The sequence below is a fragment of the Mustela erminea genome, chromosome 13 (genome assembly GCF_009829155.1).
Source record: "Mustela erminea isolate mMusErm1 chromosome 13, mMusErm1.Pri, whole genome shotgun sequence".
Taxonomy (NCBI): domain Eukaryota; kingdom Metazoa; phylum Chordata; class Mammalia; order Carnivora; family Mustelidae; genus Mustela; species Mustela erminea.
In genome coordinates this window covers 89,791,597-89,811,833 of record NC_045626.1, presented here as the reverse complement: position 1 = coordinate 89,811,833, position 20,237 = coordinate 89,791,597, and the positions used below count along the sequence as shown (strand labels likewise).

The 20,237-nt window shown below is 56.8% G+C and overlaps 1 protein-coding gene across 1 annotated transcript in view; it reads right to left on the bottom strand.

The window, feature by feature from the left end:
- Positions 1-349: 349 nt before the first annotated feature.
- Positions 350-20,237, bottom strand: part of TMEM132C (transmembrane protein 132C) — a 294,550-nt gene continuing 274,662 nt past the window's right edge. Inside the window, exons 6-9 of the mRNA XM_032310375.1 lie at positions 11,350-11,555; positions 9,672-9,945; positions 8,355-8,546; positions 350-3,465 (exon numbers count right to left, since the gene is read on the bottom strand). Of these exons, the coding sequence (XP_032166266.1) occupies positions 2,308-3,465; positions 8,355-8,546; positions 9,672-9,945; positions 11,350-11,555 (1,830 nt within the window). The 3' untranslated portion in view covers positions 350-2,307. The remainder of the gene's footprint in view (positions 3,466-8,354; positions 8,547-9,671; positions 9,946-11,349; positions 11,556-20,237) is intronic.

Sequence of the window (20,237 nt, the reverse complement as noted above, 5' to 3'; positions counted from 1 at the left end):
AAATCATCAGCCCCCACAAGAGCAGCTGTCCCTTGATGCCGCTGTAGGGAAGACGGTCCCACGCGGGGAGTGGTCAGGAGTCTCCCGGGGGGATGAGACAGCAGCGCATCTGGGCAAATCCCACCGAGATGGAGAGGAGGCCGGTGGCTGCCTGGAGCTGGGGGTTTCCAAGGACTGGGGAGTGATTCTCATGGGTATGGAGTTCCTTCTTGGAACCACGAGAATGTCCTACAATCAATATTGTGCCCTTGAAATGGGTAAATGTTACAGCCTGTGAACTGTGTCTTGAGTAAAGCTGTTACTTAAAAAAAAGTAAAATAAAATAAAACAACCAACCACCTTACTTTCTATCTAAAAATGCTCTACCCCCAGCTAACATCAGCAGCAACAATCCCATGGGAATCTCAAATGACAAGCACAAAGACAATCAAAATCAGAGAAGACCTTTTCCCTGGCTTGCCACCCTCCCCCTCTGGCAGGATCTCAGACCGGTGGCCTCCGTGTCATCCCGGAGCTTGGCAGAAAGGCACACTTTTGGCCCCACGTCAGCAATCTGTGTTTCATTGGCCCTCCTGGCAGTTCTGGGCACGTGCAGGTTTGGGAGCTGCGGGTGCCCAGGATGGTGGCCGAGAGATCCCAGGATTTGGGGCGGCTCCATCACGGAGCCGAGAGGGAGAGCGAGAGGTCGGCCGCTCGAGCCCAGCGGACAGGAGGTTTCTCCAGCAGGTTGTCCGTTTGGTGGGGGAAGAAGAAATGGGCATCAGGGGAGAAAAGAAACACCCCACGAGATACTTGTCAAGCCATGGAAAAGCATTTTAATGACAATCGGCATCACAGGTATAAATAAATATCTTCTCCTTTCCGTCTATAACATGTGCTAGAAATATCTCTTTAAAAGGTCCAGCTAAGGTTACGAGGCTTTCAAGGACCCTTTCTTAGCTACTGATTTTAGTAATTAAAAAAATAAAAACAATGAGCGTCCCGGCAGTCGCCGAGAGCAGGACGGGCCGGCCGCGACCCCAGCCCGGCCGCCCCCCGAGGGCCCGACTCCCATCACTGCGCTCTTCCCCGCTGCGCACAGTCGACTTTGGATGAACGCGTTTTGCAATGTGCTGCTGCACAATTAGGCTGTTAAAAACCACCGTGGATGGACAATCTAACATAGATTTTAATCTCTCCGGTTCGTGCTGGTAGGCTCCGCCCAACAAAGTCTGAGAAACAACTCGAAAACCCTCCAGCAGTTTTCATCTGGGGTCCTCGCTCCGAGGTCAGGAGGTCCCGTGAAAGCTCTACCGCGGGAGGCTGCGCAGATTATTCCGGGGTTACGGCCTCTCCCCCACAGAGGGGACCCGACCTCCCCTCAGTGGGGTCTCCTCGTATCCCCAGCGATGGTGACACTGGGGGCCGGGCCGGCCGTGTCCCCTTGGAACAGCCCCGGGCAGCGTCCCGCCCACTGGCTGTGGCCCTGGGGCCCGGCAAGTGGGGGTGTTCGGGGGTGGGGGGTCGAGGCAGCGCCCCCTCCCCCTCTGGTGTTTAGACCCCCGTGAACATCAAGGCTGGAGGGCTACAGAAAAGCATTGAAACTACTACTTCAAGGATGGATTCACTGGGACTGCTGCTAAGAATTCATCTAACATATAGGAATATAATGTACGTTTAATTTAGGAAAAATATACCATTTGACCCTCAGAAATGACATTAAATACAGATCAAGTGGACTTGCAGGACACAGAAGGAAAACATGGTGGGGGGCGGAGAGACAATGTGGGGACACAGAAGAGTCGTGTGAAGACAGAAAACCCTCAGGTTCACCCCGAGAGGCGCTGGGGCTCTGACCCCTCTCCTCCGGCGTCCCCTCCCCCCGGGGCTGATGGATCCAGGCTGTCCTCTCAAGGGGGCACGGAACCCAGACGGAAACTGTGCCTCCGCAGGCCCTCGCTGTGCATTTTGCTCCTTTATTAGAAATATAAAGAGATGATTGCTTCTGTCTTTTTATTTTGTGTTTTTGCATTTTTTAACAAATAATTTTTGGTAGCTTGTCTGTGTTCTGTTCTGACTCATAAAATCGCCTTCCCACGGTGGCCTCGTGCGCAGGCTGGCGTCTCGGTCAGCCGCCTGCCCAGAGTTCCTCCGCCGACTCCCGGAGCTCTGCCGTCACCCGCCGCTGAAAACCCTCGCTGTCGGGGACCCAGGGCCTTTCCCGGCTCCGGGACCTCCGCGGTCTGCGGCCCCAGCGCGGCCCGCTCCGTGCCAGGCGTCCCCGGACCCACTCTGGGACCCAGCGAGGCGCCGGGCGGGCGCGGGCACCTACGCCTGGTCCGTGAGCTTCTCCAGGTAGTCTCTGAGGTCCTCGCCGCCGCCCAGGATGGAGTTCACGGCGGGGCAGCCGTCGTCCGGCGGGACGGTGGGGACGGTGGAGAAGGTCGAGAACTTCACCTTCTTCCTTTTGGAGGTGGGCGAGTGCAGGGGCTCGAGCCTCGGGTCCCTGGCCGGCCTGGCCGCCGCGTCCGGCCGGTGCACCTGCCCCTGCGCGTGCCGCTGGACGCCGCCGTTGAGAAGCAGACGGCCGCTCTCCTCACTGCCGCCCGGCGCGTGGTCCAGGACCGTGGTGCGCTCGGCCTGCGGCGGCGACCCCCCGCCCGCGTGCTCCAGCAGCTCCGCCTCGTTGCCCAGCCACACCCAGTCGTGCGCGTGCGTCACCGAGGCCTGGCCTTCCGGGGGCACCTGCTTGTGCCGGTACCTGAGGGCAAAGGTGGTGCAGTTGACGAGGAAGACGAGGACGGCCAGACAGAAGACGCCCAGCAGCGCGTACATGCCGATCTCCAGGTCGCTCAGGCCCCGCGGCGTCGGCACCAGGTCGCTGGCCCCCAGCCCGCCCCCCGCCCGGGGCAGGTCCACCTGGGCCGGGAAGTTGGTGAAGTCCAGGGGGATGGTCTGCGGCGGGCCCTCCCCCGACGGCCTGCCCGCGTCCGGCCGGCCGCTCTTCACCACCCTGTTGTCCAGCAGCGGCCTGGCCGTGGTGCCGCCTCTCTGGGGGGCCCCTTCCTCGCGCTCCCCGGGGGAGCTGCCGTGGAGGGGCCCCTCGGGCTCCTGGCCCTTCGGCCGGCGGTCGCTGGCGCGGTTCTTGATCTCAGCCTCGTCACTGTCCCCGCCGCCGCCTCCGGGGCTGGAGTCAGCGTCGTTCCGGCCAAACTTGACCCTGACGCTGCCCACGCCCACGGCCAGGACGCTCTTGCGTTTGGACTTTTGGCAGGCCTCCGCGATGGTCATGTCCACTCGGACCAGGGGCCCCTGGCCTTCCCCTTCGGCCATCACCACCGGCCACCTGGGAGAGCGGGCCTGGGGGATGGACACGACGGCCTCGTCCAGGGAGGTGGCAGTCAGGGTGAAGTCCCTGGTGTCGTAGATGTCCAGCGGCGTCACCGAGCCGTCGCTGAGCTGGAGCCAAGTGCTGAGCACGGCTTCCTGCGGGGACAGAGGCCGTTAGGAGGACACAGCGTGGGGGCCCGAGAGGTTTCTCCAGAACCTGCCTGCCCTCCCGGAACACAGCCCAAGGAATCAGGGGCCGGACTCCGGTCCAGACCTGGCGGCTGATGAGTTCAGAGAGAAGACATGCAGGCCTTACATCAAGATCAGAGAATCGCTGCAATTTTATAAGAACAAATGGAGACGTGCTGTGAATGGCCTGCGTCAACCTTACCAGGGACACCCAAGGGATGCCTGGCCGGTTTGCCCAGATGCTCCCGCCTCCTTGTGTCAGGGCTCAGCCCGTTACCATGACTGGATCGTCCGTGATAACCTCCCTAACTCGGGACGTCACTCCTATCTGTGAAACCCCAACCCCGTCCCCTGAGCAAGGTTACCCACGCCCAGGGTCTAGGATCTGGGACGCGGCCGCTCGGTGCAAGGCTAGCCGTGCCTCCTGGGAACCCACCACGGTCCTCAGTGTCGTCGGTGCACGGGCTCCCTTGGCCCTCACAGCCACCCCCGAGGCAGATGCTGTGACCCTCACTGCTTCCCATTCTGCAGGCGAGGAGACCGGATCGTGGGGGGGAGGGGGAGCCCGCCCGAGCTCGCTCAGGCAGGGGGCAGAGCTGGGGTTTGAGCCCAGCGCTCTGAACTTGAGTCCGGACGACGGAGGCTGCCCTGTCTCCTGCCAGTGGGGGCTCTGAGGTCACTGCGCGGGTCCGGGGCCGAAGGAGGTGATGTCGGTGGGTCTGGAATCCTCCCCTGTTGTCTAAAACCAGGATTTAGTGACGTGTGTTAGAAGACCGTGCCAGACACCCCGGGGCCTCGGAGAGGGCTGCCAGGGCCGGCGGGGGAGCAGGGGCACCCGCGGGTGTGGGCCTTGGCGGGCCGGCGGCCAAGTCTGCGCGGGTCTGAGTGTGCTCGCTTGTGCGTGTGATGCGTGGTCGGGGAGCCCTGGCCGGGGAGGAGAGAGGGTGATGGGAGGCCTGGAGGGAAGGGGCGGGGCCGGCGCCGGGGCGGGGGCCCGGGCTGACCTCCGTGGGACCGTCCGCTGCGGGCGACGGGGGAGATACGAGGGGCAGAGTGGGGAAGGGAAGGGGCGAGGTTTGCCAGGAGGAAGAGCAAATGCAGCCCCAGGGGTCTCTTCTGGGAAAGGATCCAGGGTCTCCTCTGGCCCTGGCTTCTGGGCATGACAATGAAGGGCAGCGGGTTCAACACGAGCTTTGAAATCGATACACAGACCCACTGCTTCTCCTGGTCCGGTTTTTAAAAAAAAAACGATCTTTCTGGGCCTACTTCCCTGCCTGAAAGTGGGAAAGTGAACACTTTGAGCACAGGGTCCGAGACGGACATCGCTGCGGCGTGGCCACTGTCAATCCCCCTTCCTGGAAGGGACTAGAACCCCAGCTTGGGAGAACCCGGTCTTCCCCACTCAGGGCATGTGCTCGCGATGCAGTGGGGCCGGAGCGGCCCCTCCAGGCCTGGAGCTGGGCGTGTGACCGAGGTCTGGCCCCTAGCCACATTCCGCCACCCCGTCGGCGGGGACGGCCCTGGGCAGGGGCTCAGGATGGAAACCAGCCAATGGGACGGGATCCCTGGGCTTTGGCTGGAACCACAGAGGAGAAGCTTGCATTCCCTGGGCTGCCGAGTTGGGGTGCAGACCTGCGGTGCTCGTGGCCTGAAACTTAGGGGGGATCTGCCGGAACCGAGGGTCAGCACAGGGAAAGGAAGAGTTACGAGGTGGAGAGAGTCGGAGCCAGGAAGACTGTGTTAAGAGCACGCTCCAACCACAGACTGGCTGAGGACCGACTATTTAAAAAACCAGGTAAAAATACACAAAAAAGCAATGCAAATTCCTGAGACTCAGAAACACGTGTACCAGAGGGGGGCCTGCAGACCTGTGCTACTGAGGGGGCCTGGTGGCGGGTGTCAGAGCAGCTCAGAAGGCTCAACAGCCGGGGGGGGGAGCAGGGGGCTGCTGATGGTCACCCAGGGACTGTCAGATGGGGATGCCTAAGGCCAGGACTGCGGAGAGGGGGCCATGAGGGAATCCTACCCCCGGCCAGAAGCAGCAACGAAGCTCATCTGTGCTCTGAGCATGGCTGGGGAAATGTGTCCCCTGGAAATCCAAACCCACTGCTTCCCCACATCTGGGTGTGGGGTCTGGGGTTAGGTGACCTGTGTGGGGCACGGGCTCCAGCAAAGAGGGGCCTGTGCACATGCAGGCCTGCAAAGAATTCCCAGCGGGAGAAAAGCAAAGCAGCCACCAGCTCAAGAAAGAAAGAAAGAAAAGAAAAAAAAGAAAAAAGAAAGAAAGAAAGTTACACTCCCTGAGAGGGAGGGCTTTGCCATGAGAGAAGACCATAGACCACTCATGTGGATCAGCACATCGAGGATTTTGGACACTAGAACAACTGAAAAAGAGGACAAAGTAAGATAAACCAGCAACAAGAACAAAATGGCCCATGAAATAAAACCGTTCATGGAACACAGACAGAGAGGAGGGCCGAGCAGAGAAAGAACAGGATGGTGTGCGGAAAGAACCGCCTAGACCTTCTAGAAACAAAGAAGGGCTCCACTGGGAATTAATTACCCGATGGCTGGCTTGCAAAGTGGAGTGGAGTAGACACGTCTCGGGAGAGAATCAGTGCCCGGGCAGACAGAGCCAGGGAACTGACCCAAAACACAACCCCAGGATGAAATATACAAAAGACAACTTGGAAGAAATGAGGAATAGGATGAGAACGGCCAAGAGTTTCGGTGACAAGTTCCAGAAGGGAACCAATGGGGGAAGTCAGGAGTCCATGACATAGTGGCTGGGCATTTTCCAAACTTGAGAACAATTGTGGGTAAGAAACACGAAGCTTTTGGGGGGCACTGAGCAGCTGGATCCAGCTTGACCTGAAGGTACCAATCCCCGGGCATGAAGTGATCAATGCTGATGTCTTGGGCCAGCCTCGGTTGGGTCTCTGTCACTGGTACCTGAAAGCCCAGACCGATGCTGATGCCGGGGTCCTGAGAGGGGCAAGTGAGACCACACCTGGAATCTGGGGAGGCTGCGGTGCTCAATGTTGGCCCCTGCCCGCTCCCCCATGGCCGCTGCCTGCCCAGCTTTCAAGGGTCAGTTCTGAAAGATGGTTTTGCCTGAGGACATTCTCTGGCCTCTGGAACCCAGAAGCGGTCATGCCTATAGCCAGAAATGCCAAGCAATTAACACCCTGCAAAGGTAGCCCTCGGCCAGCTCCCTTGCCCCTGGTCAACACTGGCTGGCGGTTTCCCCAGCAGCTGCGGGCTCCGGAAGCCACAGTGTGGCCGAGCGGGAGACACACTCTACTGACTGCCCTCCATCCCCGGGAGCAGTTTCTGAATCCCTCCGGGGGCTCCCTTCACCATTCGAATTGAGTATTTGAGTATAAGTCTTCATGCCAGGCTCAGCTTCTGGGGGAATCGAAGGTGAGACAGGCCATACGGCTCAGTAATTTTGCTTCCCACCCTCGTCCCCTGTGTCCATGTCTATCGGCAAGACCCCCTTCTAATGCCCAGGCCGGAAGCATGAGTGCCGGGGGATTCCTCAGTCCACTTCTCTGTCCTGGCTTTCCTGCAGCGGATGAGGCACAGGGGAGGCATAGGCTGCTGCCCTCATGTTTACGGGTGTAAAAATCTTTCAGCTTTTGTATCTCAGAGTTGAAATGCCAAGAACAAGGTGCCAGCCTTTCGCACACCGAGGGCTGACATAAAACACGGTTCACACGGTCTGCGGGTTCATCTTGGTGGACTTTCCATCCCGACTTAATTTTTCTTCACAAACTCTAGATGGAGAAAGAACTTCACACAGAGCAAGCCCCCGGAAGGCCGACGATCCGAGTTAAGCCCCCCGATCCCCGCAGGCTTGCGAGCTCCGTCTCCATCAACCCTGCCGTGTGGCTGAGAGCAAGTCCCTCCGTTAGCTCGTTACAGTGAAGCCGGGACACGGGAAAGCCGACGCATTTCCCCAAAGATGAGAAGTCCTGAATGACTTAAAATAACACTTGCCCAGAAATGATTTAGAGCTCCATCCTTCTGAGAATCACGTCTGCAAGTCGAATGAACTACATCCATAAATCCCCCCTCCCCGAGGCCGTGCTGGGACCTCCAGTTACCATGAGCCGATGAAGACGGATGGGAGACATTGCCTGGGGACTGGGACCTGCCCCCCGCCAGCGAGGCTGCCGTGCCAATCCAACCCTAAGGAATTACCCCTGCTTTGTCTCCCCACTCTTCCCCGCTCCCCTGACTTTGCTCTTTAGGGAGCAGAAAACACCACGCCCCCAGGAGAGAGGAGAGATAGGCCAGCCATGGGGGCCCACGTGGATGGGAACGTGTTCCACGTCCCTCCTGCTGACGTTCTGCAGCAAAGTCAGCGAGCAGCTGCATGATTTCTAGAATGACCCTGCCGTCATCTTTGGAGCCCGGGGCCACAGGCAGAGCTCCTACATGATGCTCTGTTATGCGGCACAGTTGACCGAAAGATAGGGACCTCTGCCTGGATGGTCTGGGTGAGCCCAGGGTAGTCCCACGAGCCTTTAAAAGCAGATTTCTCTGCTGGCAGCAGAGAGGAGGTCAGAGATGAGAAGCATGAAGGGCCTCCGTGCACACGGCCGGCTTTGAAGATAATGTGCGTGTGGGAAGACAGAGGGAACATGGGTGGCCTTAGGGAGCTCAGCGAGGGCCCCAGGGACAGCCGGCCAAGAAAGAGACACCTGTCACAGGACTTCGGCAGCCCCATCGCTGTGTTCTGGAACATGGTTCGGCTCCTCTGACCCACTCCTCCCTCCTCCCGCCCTCCTTGCCGAGTCCAGCCCAGTAACCTCCCTGCTCCTCTGCACCTCCGGCCTCGAGGACCCTACCTGTTTGGGGGTCCGCAACAGCTCCTCAGCTGTGGCCACAGCAGTGATGGCCTTGCTGTTCTCCGTGCTGGGGTGGAGGGTGACCGACAGCCCGGCCACGAGCTGGATGGCCAAATCCGTCACTGACACCTTGTCATCTAGCACGGTTACCGTCTTCTCTGCCAGGATGGAGTCGGACAGTGGGGACAACACCTGTGGGATTAACAGGACAGAATACTCCCATATGTGGGAATCTCTCCCAGCAATACTTCCGCCTTGCCCCGGGCTTGGGTCCAGGATACAGGGCGAAGGGGTCACACACCTTCTTCACTATAGATGCACCAGCCCATGCCATGCCTCTTTGCAAGAATCAGATAAAGCCACCCTTCCCCAAGACACTTTATCTCTGTCTGTTGGAAAATTGCAATAAATATTAAAATTCATTCTGCTTTAAAAGAAAATGTCCCCTCCCATTGAGATGCCGTGCTCTTGTACACCGCACAACCTGGTTAACTGCACATGGCCATCCTGCTGACTGGGCTCTTGAGGAGTCACACACAAATTGACTTTGTGCAACCTGAATCACATTCTAAATGAACTGTGGAACTAACTGGTGAGAGCTGAATTATAAATAGTCTACTCCCCCCTCCCCAGACCCCTCGCACAACGTATCCTCTGCTGAAACCTTCCTTTTGGCTGCCTCTCATAAACCAAATGTCACCCTGGAGATCTCCAGGTGAAATGATGGAAATATCCCTTCGTTCCCACACGTGGCTGTGGTCTCAGGATCCAGAATGATATCCCCAGAAGGTGCAGTCAGGGGGGCACTACTTGAGGATTTTCGGGAAAAACCATCTGACATGATCTGCCGTCGGATCCGAAATGCATACCGTCCTATGCATTTCCTTGAACAGAAGGTCAGTAGACTCTGAAGAGAGTTTGTTGGATGAGTCCACGACAGAAGGACTAGAAGCTTTAGGGGAACAAGGGACGCAGCTTCCCAGGGCCCCGAGCAGGAGCAGCACAGAGGGAAGAGGGAGGTGGCTTCTGGGACGTGTAGGAGGTAGAAATGCGGGGCCGGAAGGTGTCGGGCGTGGAGGGCGCAGGGGTGGGAGAGGGGACAGGCGGGGCGCTAAGGCTTTATGGCCGCCTCCCTCTCCATTTGGTTTGCAAGAAGGCTGGGACTCCCAGAGCTGACCCAGGCTCACCTTCTGGTGTCCCGAGGACGCCACCCTAGGGGCCAGGAGTTGGGCACAGTGACCTGCCCTTCCTGCGCGCCTCCCCCAGTGCCTGGCACGGTGTTTGCGGCTGAGCATGCAGAAATCCCGGGCTCCCTACCTGGATGGTGGTCATCCCGACCTCCTGCCCGACCAGGACCCTGCTGTCCTGGAGGGTGGCCACGTGGGGTTCCTCCAGCTTCATGAAGTCTGCCACCAGGTGGGTGACGTCGACCTGCCAGTCAGGGCCCAGCATGTAGCTCAGCTGGCCCCACGGGCCGGCGCCCTCGGCCACGAACTGGGTGAGGACGCCCACGGTGGCGCGCTGGTACTGCAGGGCACAGCCGCGGCCCCGCCGCTCCTCCTCGTCCTCATCCTCGCTGTCCCGCGTGGGCCTGCGGGGAGCCAGAAGAAGCTCTCAGGCCCCGGGAATGGAATCGGAGACGCGCCGGAATCCCAAGCCAGACAGGCAGGTGCCTGCCTCCGGCCCCAGGGGACAGCACCCCGGGCGGGAGCCTCAGGACCCCACTGGAGCACCAGGTCCATCACAGGCAACGCAGAGCGTCGGACATCTCTTTCCTGGACATAGTCATTGACGAAAGACTTAAGAGCCAGCATTGACGAAATCTATGCTGTCCAGCGAAAAAGTGGCAAACAGCCACGTGTGCCTGTTTCCAACTTAATTTAAGTGAGTAAGAACGAAATCGGGAAAGTTGAAATTTTCTCATCACAGAAGCTCTATGGCAAGCGCTCCACAACCACACTGCTAGCGGCAGCGGACAACGCGGTTCTAGAACATTCCACCACCACGGCAAGGTCTGGTGAGCAGAGCTGTGCCATGCTCTTGAGATGAGCCCGTCTAGGCTCCCCAGCTATGGGCTCTTCATCTCATAACCCTGTGAGGCAGAACTAGCTGTTGTTATGTTTTGGGGGTGTGTGGGGGTTAGGGACCTTGGGCAAGCTCACAGAGCTAGGAAGTCTCGGGTCTGCCGTCCCCAGGGACACAGCACACTCGTTCTCTTGCTCCCACATGACCACCTCTCAGTCTGAAGGACTGCCTGGATTCCCAGCTGTTGGGTCAGATTCTTTCAAGCTCTCCTTGGGGAGACGGAGGCAGCTTCTTCCGGAACGCATGTTGGCTTGCCCCTTAAAATGAAGACCTCGTGTCTGGGAGACTCCAGGAAACAGCCCCAAGGGGTCAGGACAGAAGCTCCCAGGCAAGAGACAAGGGATGTGACAACAACTCATTTGCTGACCGGGGGTGGGGGGCGGGGCATAGGACCGAGGAGACCAGACCCCAGCTCCTACATGTGGCAATCCAGAGTCACACGGAATAAATTAGAGCCTTGTTTTGTTTGTTTTGGTTTAAGAACAAGTAGTAAGACCATGGTCCAGTATAAATGCCATCACATTTTATGCAGGAATCTCTATGTACAGAACTGATGAAGCTTACGAATATTCGTAAAGCATCAAAAAAGAAATCACTGCTTCACTTTGAGAAAAGAACTCCAAACTCAAATCTCCCTGGGGGCTGAGGGGCTAGAAAAATGTATCATTTCTGTCGCTTCCTTCTGGGGACGTCCTGGTCTATCAGACGCCCAAGTGCAGTGCGCAAATGGTCTGGGGTTGATGAGATCATACCCTGGTTACTCTGGGCCTTGGTGAGGCTGGAGAGAATGTAGTCTCCCAATCATACCAGCGTCTGCTATGTGCTGGGCCCTGTCCTGGCTCCGGCATGGGGTCAGTAAGCAAAACCATTGAGATCATGGCCCTGGTGCATCTCCCCATCCCAGGCTTACCTCTTACTGGCCACAATGGGGACCCTCCAGCCTTTGATCTGGCTCAGCTCTGTGTCAGAGACCTCAATCTGCAGGGGCAGCCGGGGCACCCACACGGTGACGTGTAGGGAGGCACTCAGGTGCTGGTAGGTGAAGTTCACCACCGCATCCACCTTGCCTTTCATCTCCTTGCCATTGACAAAGATGTAGTCACAGCGGTCAGACACCTGCAAAGACAGAAAGGCGGGTGGAGAAGTCCCCGGGCCCTGCCGACCACTCTTCTTCCATTTGTCTTTTTCTCCAGCAAAGCACACATGCTTTTAATTTAGGGTCCTCCCAAGGCAGAGCCTGAGACAAGGATTCTGTGCACCTGGTCTACTTGGGAGATGGCCCCAGGGAAGAGAGGCTGAGGAGCAGACTGAGAGAGACAGAAAAAAAAGATAAGTCAATATAAAATAGATAAGTCAACAGGAAACTACATCTTTATTTTCTTTTACTTTTATTTTTGTCTTTTTTGCTATGGATCAGTTTCTCTGGAACCTCCTGAAAGCCTACAAAATTGTCCCCCTGAAGGATAAGAGGCAGAAACATTATCTACCAGCTCCCATCTCTCAGCACCCCTGTGTGTTAACCCCCTGGCACTTCCAGGCTGACACCCTAGCTCATGGCATCTGAGAAGACCCCGGGATAGAAAACTGTGGTAGCTTGAGCTGGAGTGTGGTCCAGTCACAAAGGGAGCTGCAGCCGAGTCTGCCGTCTCAGGGGGCTCCAGAGGTGTCTGTTCCCCGGGCTGATGTCTGCTCATGAAATGAGCCACACCCCAAGCAACCTCCCAGGACCTGAAGGGCTTGTGCTACCTTCTTCCTCTGCAGCATGACCACTGATATCCTCTGATCATGCACACTCCTGACAGTCTGAGACATCCAGGCCTCTGCCTCTGGGGCTCCCTTTCTTCCCTACTGGCCCGGCCAGGCACCTCCCCAGCCCCCGGGATCCTTTATATATTTGTATTATAACTGCTTAGCCTGTGAATAGCCTCAATGCATTAGTGACTACCAAACTATGCCCCCTCCTCCTGCAGTCGTCCCTTTGCTTTTCCCATTCCTACCGCATCATTGCCTCAGGAAAGGGCTGAGACAGAGCACAAAGCAGGATAAACACATAGAAAATAAAATAAAATCCACAAGCATCCCTAAACCCTTAGGGAGATGAATCTGTACACAGCCCCGTGGACCTTCTCATGTGGGAAAAAAAAAAAAAAAACCCAACAGCAACAGGGAGACGCCTGTGTCCCCTAGGAGTGGGCTGGAAGAGGCACCACGGACAGGGGTGGGACCATATGCGAGGTCACTCTGGTAACAGATGCTCGTAGGGACTGTAAGCGGAACATCTGGAGACAGGACGCATCCCCCCATACCAGGGCCTTGGCAATGTTTACATCTTTTGAAAATTAGACTGGGATTATGTTCTGTAGCCCTAATGAATTGAAAACTGAGACTAGAAATCAACTAGTGTTTTCAAGAAATGACATGACTGTCTTGCATATTCAAGTTGATAAAATGTGATTTATACTGGCCCCCTGTGACCAGATCGACCACCAAACTATGAAATCCTTGAAGGAAAGAAGTACATCTTTTTAAATCCTTGATCTCTTGGTTCCACACAGCAGATGCTCATGAAACAGGAGCTTAGCAGAGAGGCCACTGAATGGACAGATGAATGAATGTATGTATGCACAGACGGATCTGTGGGTAGATGGACGGACGGATGGACGGAGGGATAGATGAATCGGTGAAGTATGTATGTTTGGGTGGGTAGATGGGTGGCTAGATGGGTTCATGGATGGATAGATGGGTAGTTGGGAGGGTGGGTGTGTATATGTATGTATGTATGGATGGATGTATGGATGGATGTATCTATGATTGGATGGGTGGGCTGATGGTTGAGTGGACAGGTAGGTGGATGAACCAACAGGACCCTTTCTACACGGAGATGCCTGCTTCAGGACAACCAAACAAGGATCTTGGGGTGAGGGGAGATGTGGATAGAAACTGAGATATGACAGAGCCAAGAGCAATGGAAATGCAAGACATTCACTTGAAGGCTTCCAGACAGTTCTCAAGCAGTGTTTCCTAACCTTTTTGGGGCCACTGACTCCTTCGAGAACACGTCAAGCGAATTCTTGCTAAAGGCATGCATATACATACAGTTTTGCATAACATTCTGGAGTTAATAAAGTCACACGTGGAGTCCTCAAATAGCACTTACCATACTAAGCTATAATTGCCAGCTTGCTCATCTGTCTCTTGTCAGGACTGTGTACTCTAGAAGGAGCAGTGTCTCCTTCCGAGGGTCTGCAGACCCTGTTAAATCACATCAGTGCTAAGCAGTGAGCTCGTGTGATCACCCTTTCTTTCCTCAGCTTCTGGGAGCCATGGATGGCTACTCTGGGCCCAATTGTCATGTCCAACTCTTGCTTCTCTTTGGAAGCGCAGCTGCTGAGGGTTGGGCTGAGAGAATTTTCCCCATCTGCTGGGGACAGTGGCAGGGGCGGCTTGGAGGGGAACACAGGGACGGATCTTCTCACTCATGGTCAAGAGTGGCTTAAAAATGTTTACCTACTGATTAAGGGCGGAAACCAATTTTAGTTGCTGTCCCAGACTTGCCATTAGCATGTAAACACTGTCCTGGATCTGGGCAGACATTAGCATAATAGCCGAGCAGAGTTGTATCAGTAATCACTTCTTTAATCAATGTTGTAATTTACAGACCATTGACTTCACTCATTTATTACCTTCCTGAGCTCCGGTGGGAGGGAACCTGACCGCTCCAGAATATATAAATAATTAAGACGAACGCCAAGGGTATGACGTTGTGGCGCATGATAGAGCCATTGTCACCGCCATTCCTGCGGGTGACATAAATGTCTGGGGGAAGTCTCGGGATGCATTAATCATCTCCTAAGTGGCTAGAAGTGAGAACCACAATATCACAAAACGAGTTGGCTTATCTGCAAAATAGGAACAGAAAAACCCCACAGGAATCTCTTCAGTCCCTTGGCTTCGTTTCTGGGACGCTTTCTCGTCTTTCGTGGTGGGCGGGCCGCCCGCTGGGAAGGCTGCCCGCTGGCCTCTGCCCACTCGGACATTTAAACTCTCCTGTCCAAATGCATGGTGGCCACTGACCCCACCAGCAAGTCTGCTCTTAGGGCCTGGAGGGGCCAGGGTGGGTCTGGTTGAGCGGCACGTGGTCAGTGGACATCTTCTGTTGTCACTCAGGCCTTGGCGACTTGCTTACAACATCGCCCGCCTCTTGCGCATGGGGAACCGCTTGGGGAGCACTGTCCACGGGGAGGGCAAAGCCACCTGCTGGCCAGCCATTGACATCCAGTACGACTTCTGCCTGAAACAGCAGCCAAGCAGGTTCCAGACTCAACATTCGAGAGGGCAGGTCACTACACAGACGGTTGGATCCACCCCCAGCGTCTGCGACTGAGCAGGTCTGGGGAGGGGGACCCATGCCTGCATTTCTAACAAGGTCCCAGGTGACGCGGGTGCTCTAGGTCTGGGGACCACATGGGGAGACTCGCTCCTTGAAATAATGCAATGGCCCCTCCTCCGTTTCCATGGAATCTTCCGTTTCCGGTCTTAGTGCATTCGGGCTGCTGGAACGGAGTGTGGCCGACTGGGCGCTTCCAGGATGGATGACGGTTTCTCACACATCCGGAGGCTGGACGCCCCAGTGGAGGACGCCAGCGGATCCCTCGTCTGGTGAGGACCCGTCCCACCTCACAGATGCCACCTCCTCGCTCTGTCCTCCCGCGGCGGAAGGGGTGAGCGAGCTCTCTGCGGACTCTGTTCTAAGGTCACTGATCCTACCCCACCCACGAGGGCCCCCACCCTCATGGCCCGGTCACCTCCCCAGAGCCCCACTTGCTCACATCATCACATTGCAAGTTAGGGTCTCAACCCAGGAATCGGGGGAGGGCACAGAGACATCCGGTCCATAGCACGCTCCTTCCGGGACTACAGTCGTTCCGTTATAATGCTTCCAACCGCCTCTGTGCCAGTGACTCCCAGAACCCGACCTCCAGAACCCAGAGACCCAATGGCTTATTCAGCATCTCCCCCTGGATCTCTAATTAGCATCTCAAACTTAAGATGTTTGGAAATCAAACTCCTAGCATAGTTGTTTTGGTTTTGTGGGCTGGTTTTTTGGTTTGTTTTCTTTGCTTTTTGCCACTTGGGAGCCTGAGGCTGGAAATGGAAATTAAATTCAGACACAAAAAAAGTCAGATTGACATTTCTAGTACTCCTGAGTTTGTGGCCTCACTCTGTTCACACAAAATATCGCTCAACCTCGTGCGGCGGCGATGCCCTCTTCCGGATGATTGTCTGCAAGGTGGTTTCCTCGCTTTAGTCCTTTTCTGGAGCTGCCAGCGGCAATCATTTTCCCGTTCTGGAGAAGAGGAAGCTGGGGAGCTGGGCTCGTGGACGGGGGCGCTGACCTGCCGTGGTGAGACGGGGGAGGCCAGCACCTGCAGACCGCGGCTGCAGACGGCGGACTTGCCGGACAGCTCTGACGGTGTTGTCTTCACAGGCAGCAGCCGGAGACTGGGGCCTTGGAAGTCACCCTTGTGCCGCGGGGGGTCTTGGGTCATCTCCGCTCCTGCTGGCCAGTGAGCTGGGAAAGTAAGGAGCTGCAAGAGGTCACTGGCCAACGAGTCCGGGAGGGATCACATCTGCTTCCTCTCCATAGGCTGCCCTTGCTGTCCGTCCCTTAGCACATCCCAAACGAGCCCACTTGGACAGGCTGATCAGTCTAAATCTGGGCGGGAAACAGATGCTACGTGTGACCCGGAGGAGAGGGTGACATAAGGCACTCTGGACAAAGCTGTGGTCCCAGCTCCGGGAAACTAGCAGGAGACAGCACCGCTCGCCAGACAGACGGGGGAGAGGGTTCAAGAGGCTCCTCCACAATCCACGTGCCCCAGAACCTCAGCCCGGGAGCTGGTGTGGAAATAGGGTCTTGGCAGGTGTCATCAGCTGGAATGAGGTCATCCCAGCTCGGAGGGGGCCACAGAGGGCTGGTGTCTGCACACGAAGAGAGGAGGATGCGGAGGCAAGCCCCCGGGGGTGATGTGGGGACACCGGTGGAGACGGAGACATGCTGCCACGCACCAGGGAGCGGCGAGGACTGCGGCCATGCGGCGCTGACAGACCCAAGGCAGGGATCCTTCCCCAGCCCCCTGGAGGCTTCCGAGGGAGCAGCGCCCTGCGCACAGCCTGATTTCAGACGGCTGGCCTCCAGCCCTGGGGGAGACGAGCATCGCTTTAAGCGTGACCTTGGCGGAGGGTGCAGCTGCCGCAGGATGCAGGCTTGCGGGAGGGGCCCAGAGGGATGGACATGCTGACGTCTCTCCCCCTCCCCGTGTCGGCCGGAGCCTCCCACGGCCTCAGCACGCAGGGAAACCAGGGGCGGCTGCACCTGGCAAAGTGACCACAAAGGTCAGCCTCCTGGAACAGGAGGAGGTGGTACGGGGATCCGGAAGGGTGAACAGGAATTTCCAGCACAGAGACCGCTTCTCCACATTTTCCCATCTTCTTAATCAGGGGCTTTGTGTGAATCACAGAACTCTTTTCAACTCTGACAACATCCTTCGAGGAGTACAAGCTCTTCCTTGACGCTCGCCTGGGATCTCTCCCGAGCATCCTCCATGCACCGCCCCCTCGTGCCCTGTGTCCTTGCTGGTCCTCCTGCCGCAGGACCTTTGCACGTGCTGTTCCTGCTCCCTGAAGGCTCCTCCCCCACTTGCCTGTGTGATTTGTTCCTTGTCTCCTTTAGGTCTTCCACAGAGTGGCTCCCAACCAGGGGCCATTGTGTCCCCTGGGAGATATTTGACAATCCTTGGAGATCTTCTGGGTTGTCACGACTAGGGCAGGGGTTGTCATGGCTGAAAGACAGGTGACTGGTACCTAACGGTTGAGGCCAGCACTGCTGCTCAACATCCTGCACTGTACAGGACAGTTCCCAGGAAAGGTCAGCAGATCCCAAATGTCAGTGTGGCTGAGGCTGGGAAGTGCTGCCTTACCTTCACGTCCACTCCCCAGAGGCCCTGTCTGCGACATCTGTATGTGGACGGCAACTCCAGACCCTCCCTAGCTTTATTCTTCTCATTTTTCCTGCATTACTCTTTCATACGTTATGCATTTCAGCCATTTATTGTGGTTATTATTTGTGCTCTATTTCTAGAACATAAACTCTAGGATGACAAAGCTTTTTGATTCCTCTGTTCAATGTTCGTGTTTATTCGGTGCCTAAAATAGTACCTGGTGCTCAGGTATGGGGCTTACCACTCCCCTCCTACTGTAGGGGACACTCGGGGCTACCTACTCCCTCCACTGTGCACAGGTGCACACACACACAAGAGCATGCATATACAGGTGCACACACACACAGGTGCACGCACAGGTGTACACACACACAGGTGCAGACAGGTGCACAAACATGTATGCACATGGGACACACAGGTGCATGCATTATAGGTACACATAGGCACATACGTGCATGCACATAGATGTACACACACACACAGGTGCACAGCACAGGTGCACACACAGGTGCCCACATGCACAGGTGCACATACAGGTGCCCACACACAGGTGCATAGCACAGGTGCACATACAGGTGCCCACAGACACAGGTGCTCACACACACAGGTGCACACACAGGTGCCTGCACGCACAGGTGCCCACAAGGAGGCGGGCTTTCACGGGTGATTGCACACTCTGTAACAGCAACAGCAAACATTTGCTGACTGTTTATACTAAGCCAGGAGCCACTCTGACAGGTTCCCGTGGATGATGTCACCGAACTCTCGCCATGAACACATGAGAGAGAACTGCCTTATCTTTCGAATCCTATCCATATTTCAAGTGAGGAATCGAAGGCACAGAGAGGTGATGTGACTTGCCCAACATCACACAGCAGGGAGTCAGTGAGCCACACAGGGAGTCGAACCCCCACCTCGGCTCTCCATCCTGATGCCCACCAGCTCTGTGACGATGGACCTGTTGTTTTGATCCTTCCCTCTTTCCTGCGGGCGGATTCTATTTCCCTTCCTGCTGATGTGGACCTGGCCCTGTGACGAGTTGGGCCAGGAGAGTGTGAGTGGAAGGGACAGCGGGCCGGTCCCAGCCAGGCTCTTGGGCGCCACGAGTGCTGGGGCAGGCCTTGTGTGCTCTGCCACGAGAGGATTTCCCCGACGTCGCTGCTGTCTCTCCGCCGCCCTGGGACAAGACCCGTGGAGCCCGTCCTAGCCCTGCTGCACTGAGGGGTCCACTCGGCTGAGCCCGCAGACCACTGGACGCCTTCTGTCTTTCCTCCTCGGGAAGCAGACAGGCTGCTGGAGAGAAGACGGGGCGCCCCGCTCCCAGGTGTAGGAAGGACACAGGGCATTCGGGAAAACCCCATGGAGCACTTCTCATTCTAGAGCAGTGGCGTTCGTCTGGACCCAGCTTTGGGATTGGACCCCCTCCTTTCTCAGCGGCCCGTTCCCCATGGCCCTTCCGGTCCGTGGTCTTCTCTCACGGTGCTCACGGGGAAGCGTCACTGTTTTCCTGGAGGCCGGGTTCCCTTGTCACTGAAGACGTCACATTAGCTGTTCCAACTTCTCAAGGAGACAAGGACAGGGGTCTTTTCCCTTCCTGACCCTCACTGTGGAGGCCTAACGGGATTCCCACAGCCGCGGAAATCTGATCACGATAACCTGCACGTTATCCCGCTGACCTTGAGGGATGTTGCGGAGACCGGGACACGCCACACAGTCTCGGCTCGGGCATCTTGTCCTCTCGGAGGTAGTAGCTACGCTGGGCCAGGCCTGGCTGGGGGAGGAGGGAGCATTTACACGGTGTCTGCTGTACACTAGACTCCATGCTGAGCGCGCACAAACACTTTCCAGGCGAGGACACTGGGGCACAGAGAGGTTGAACAACCCGTCCAACGTGCCACAGCCGGGAGTCCTCGGCCTTGGATGTGACAACTGTGGTTTTGCCCCAGAAAGGCTCTCTCTCTCTCTCTCTCTTCTTTTTTAATGGCCTTTCCCAGTGCAATTGGTGAAAAGTTACATCTGTTCTTTCACTCTGGAATTAAAAAGGACAATGGATTTAAAGACATCGCTTGTGGCCTGTGGTAACACGGTCTTTCTTCCCTGACGTCTCTGGGTCAAGGCGCTCGCGGACCAGAGTCTTAGTAAACCCGATTTCTTCCCTTCTCTTTTCAGAAGTCGGTCTCACGCCGTCATGTACAGTGACTCACGTGACTTTGAGAGCCGAGTCCCAGCTCCGTTCCCTGAGCACGTGGCCCGCCAGGGATGTTTAGGAGCAATGTAGTTTCTGAAGGAAAAGAAAGGTTCTGTGGCATTCTCTGAGACTTCACGGAGCTATTTTTGACGTGTCTCAGTTTTAAGTGTTTAAGACGTCCGCCTCGGTGCTTTCGCACGTCCGCAGCGTGAGAAGACCGCCGCGGTCCGGCTGCGCAGCGCACGGGCCGCTGACACGGTGACTCGTCCCATCACAGGTGTGCACGTGTGTGTGCACACAGGGTGGAATTCAGTGTCTAGCCTGGAGCAAACGCCCAGAGCTCAGCATGGCCCCTTCTGCTGTGCGCAGGCTCCGAGGCGGGGACCGGCCTGTTGCAGAGGACCAGGGCAGCAGGGGGATCCGTGTCCAGGAGCCGGCTGGGCTGGGCGCGTGGTGCAGGGAGACTACGGCAGCGCAGATCCGCCGGGAAGGTCAAATGAGAAACTCCTGCAAATGCAGGAATTAGCCCAGTGCCTGGTACACGGCGGGCGGGCAAGTCATGCCGGGCCGGGGAGGGGCACCTGCGGAGGGTCGGGCAGACGGACCACC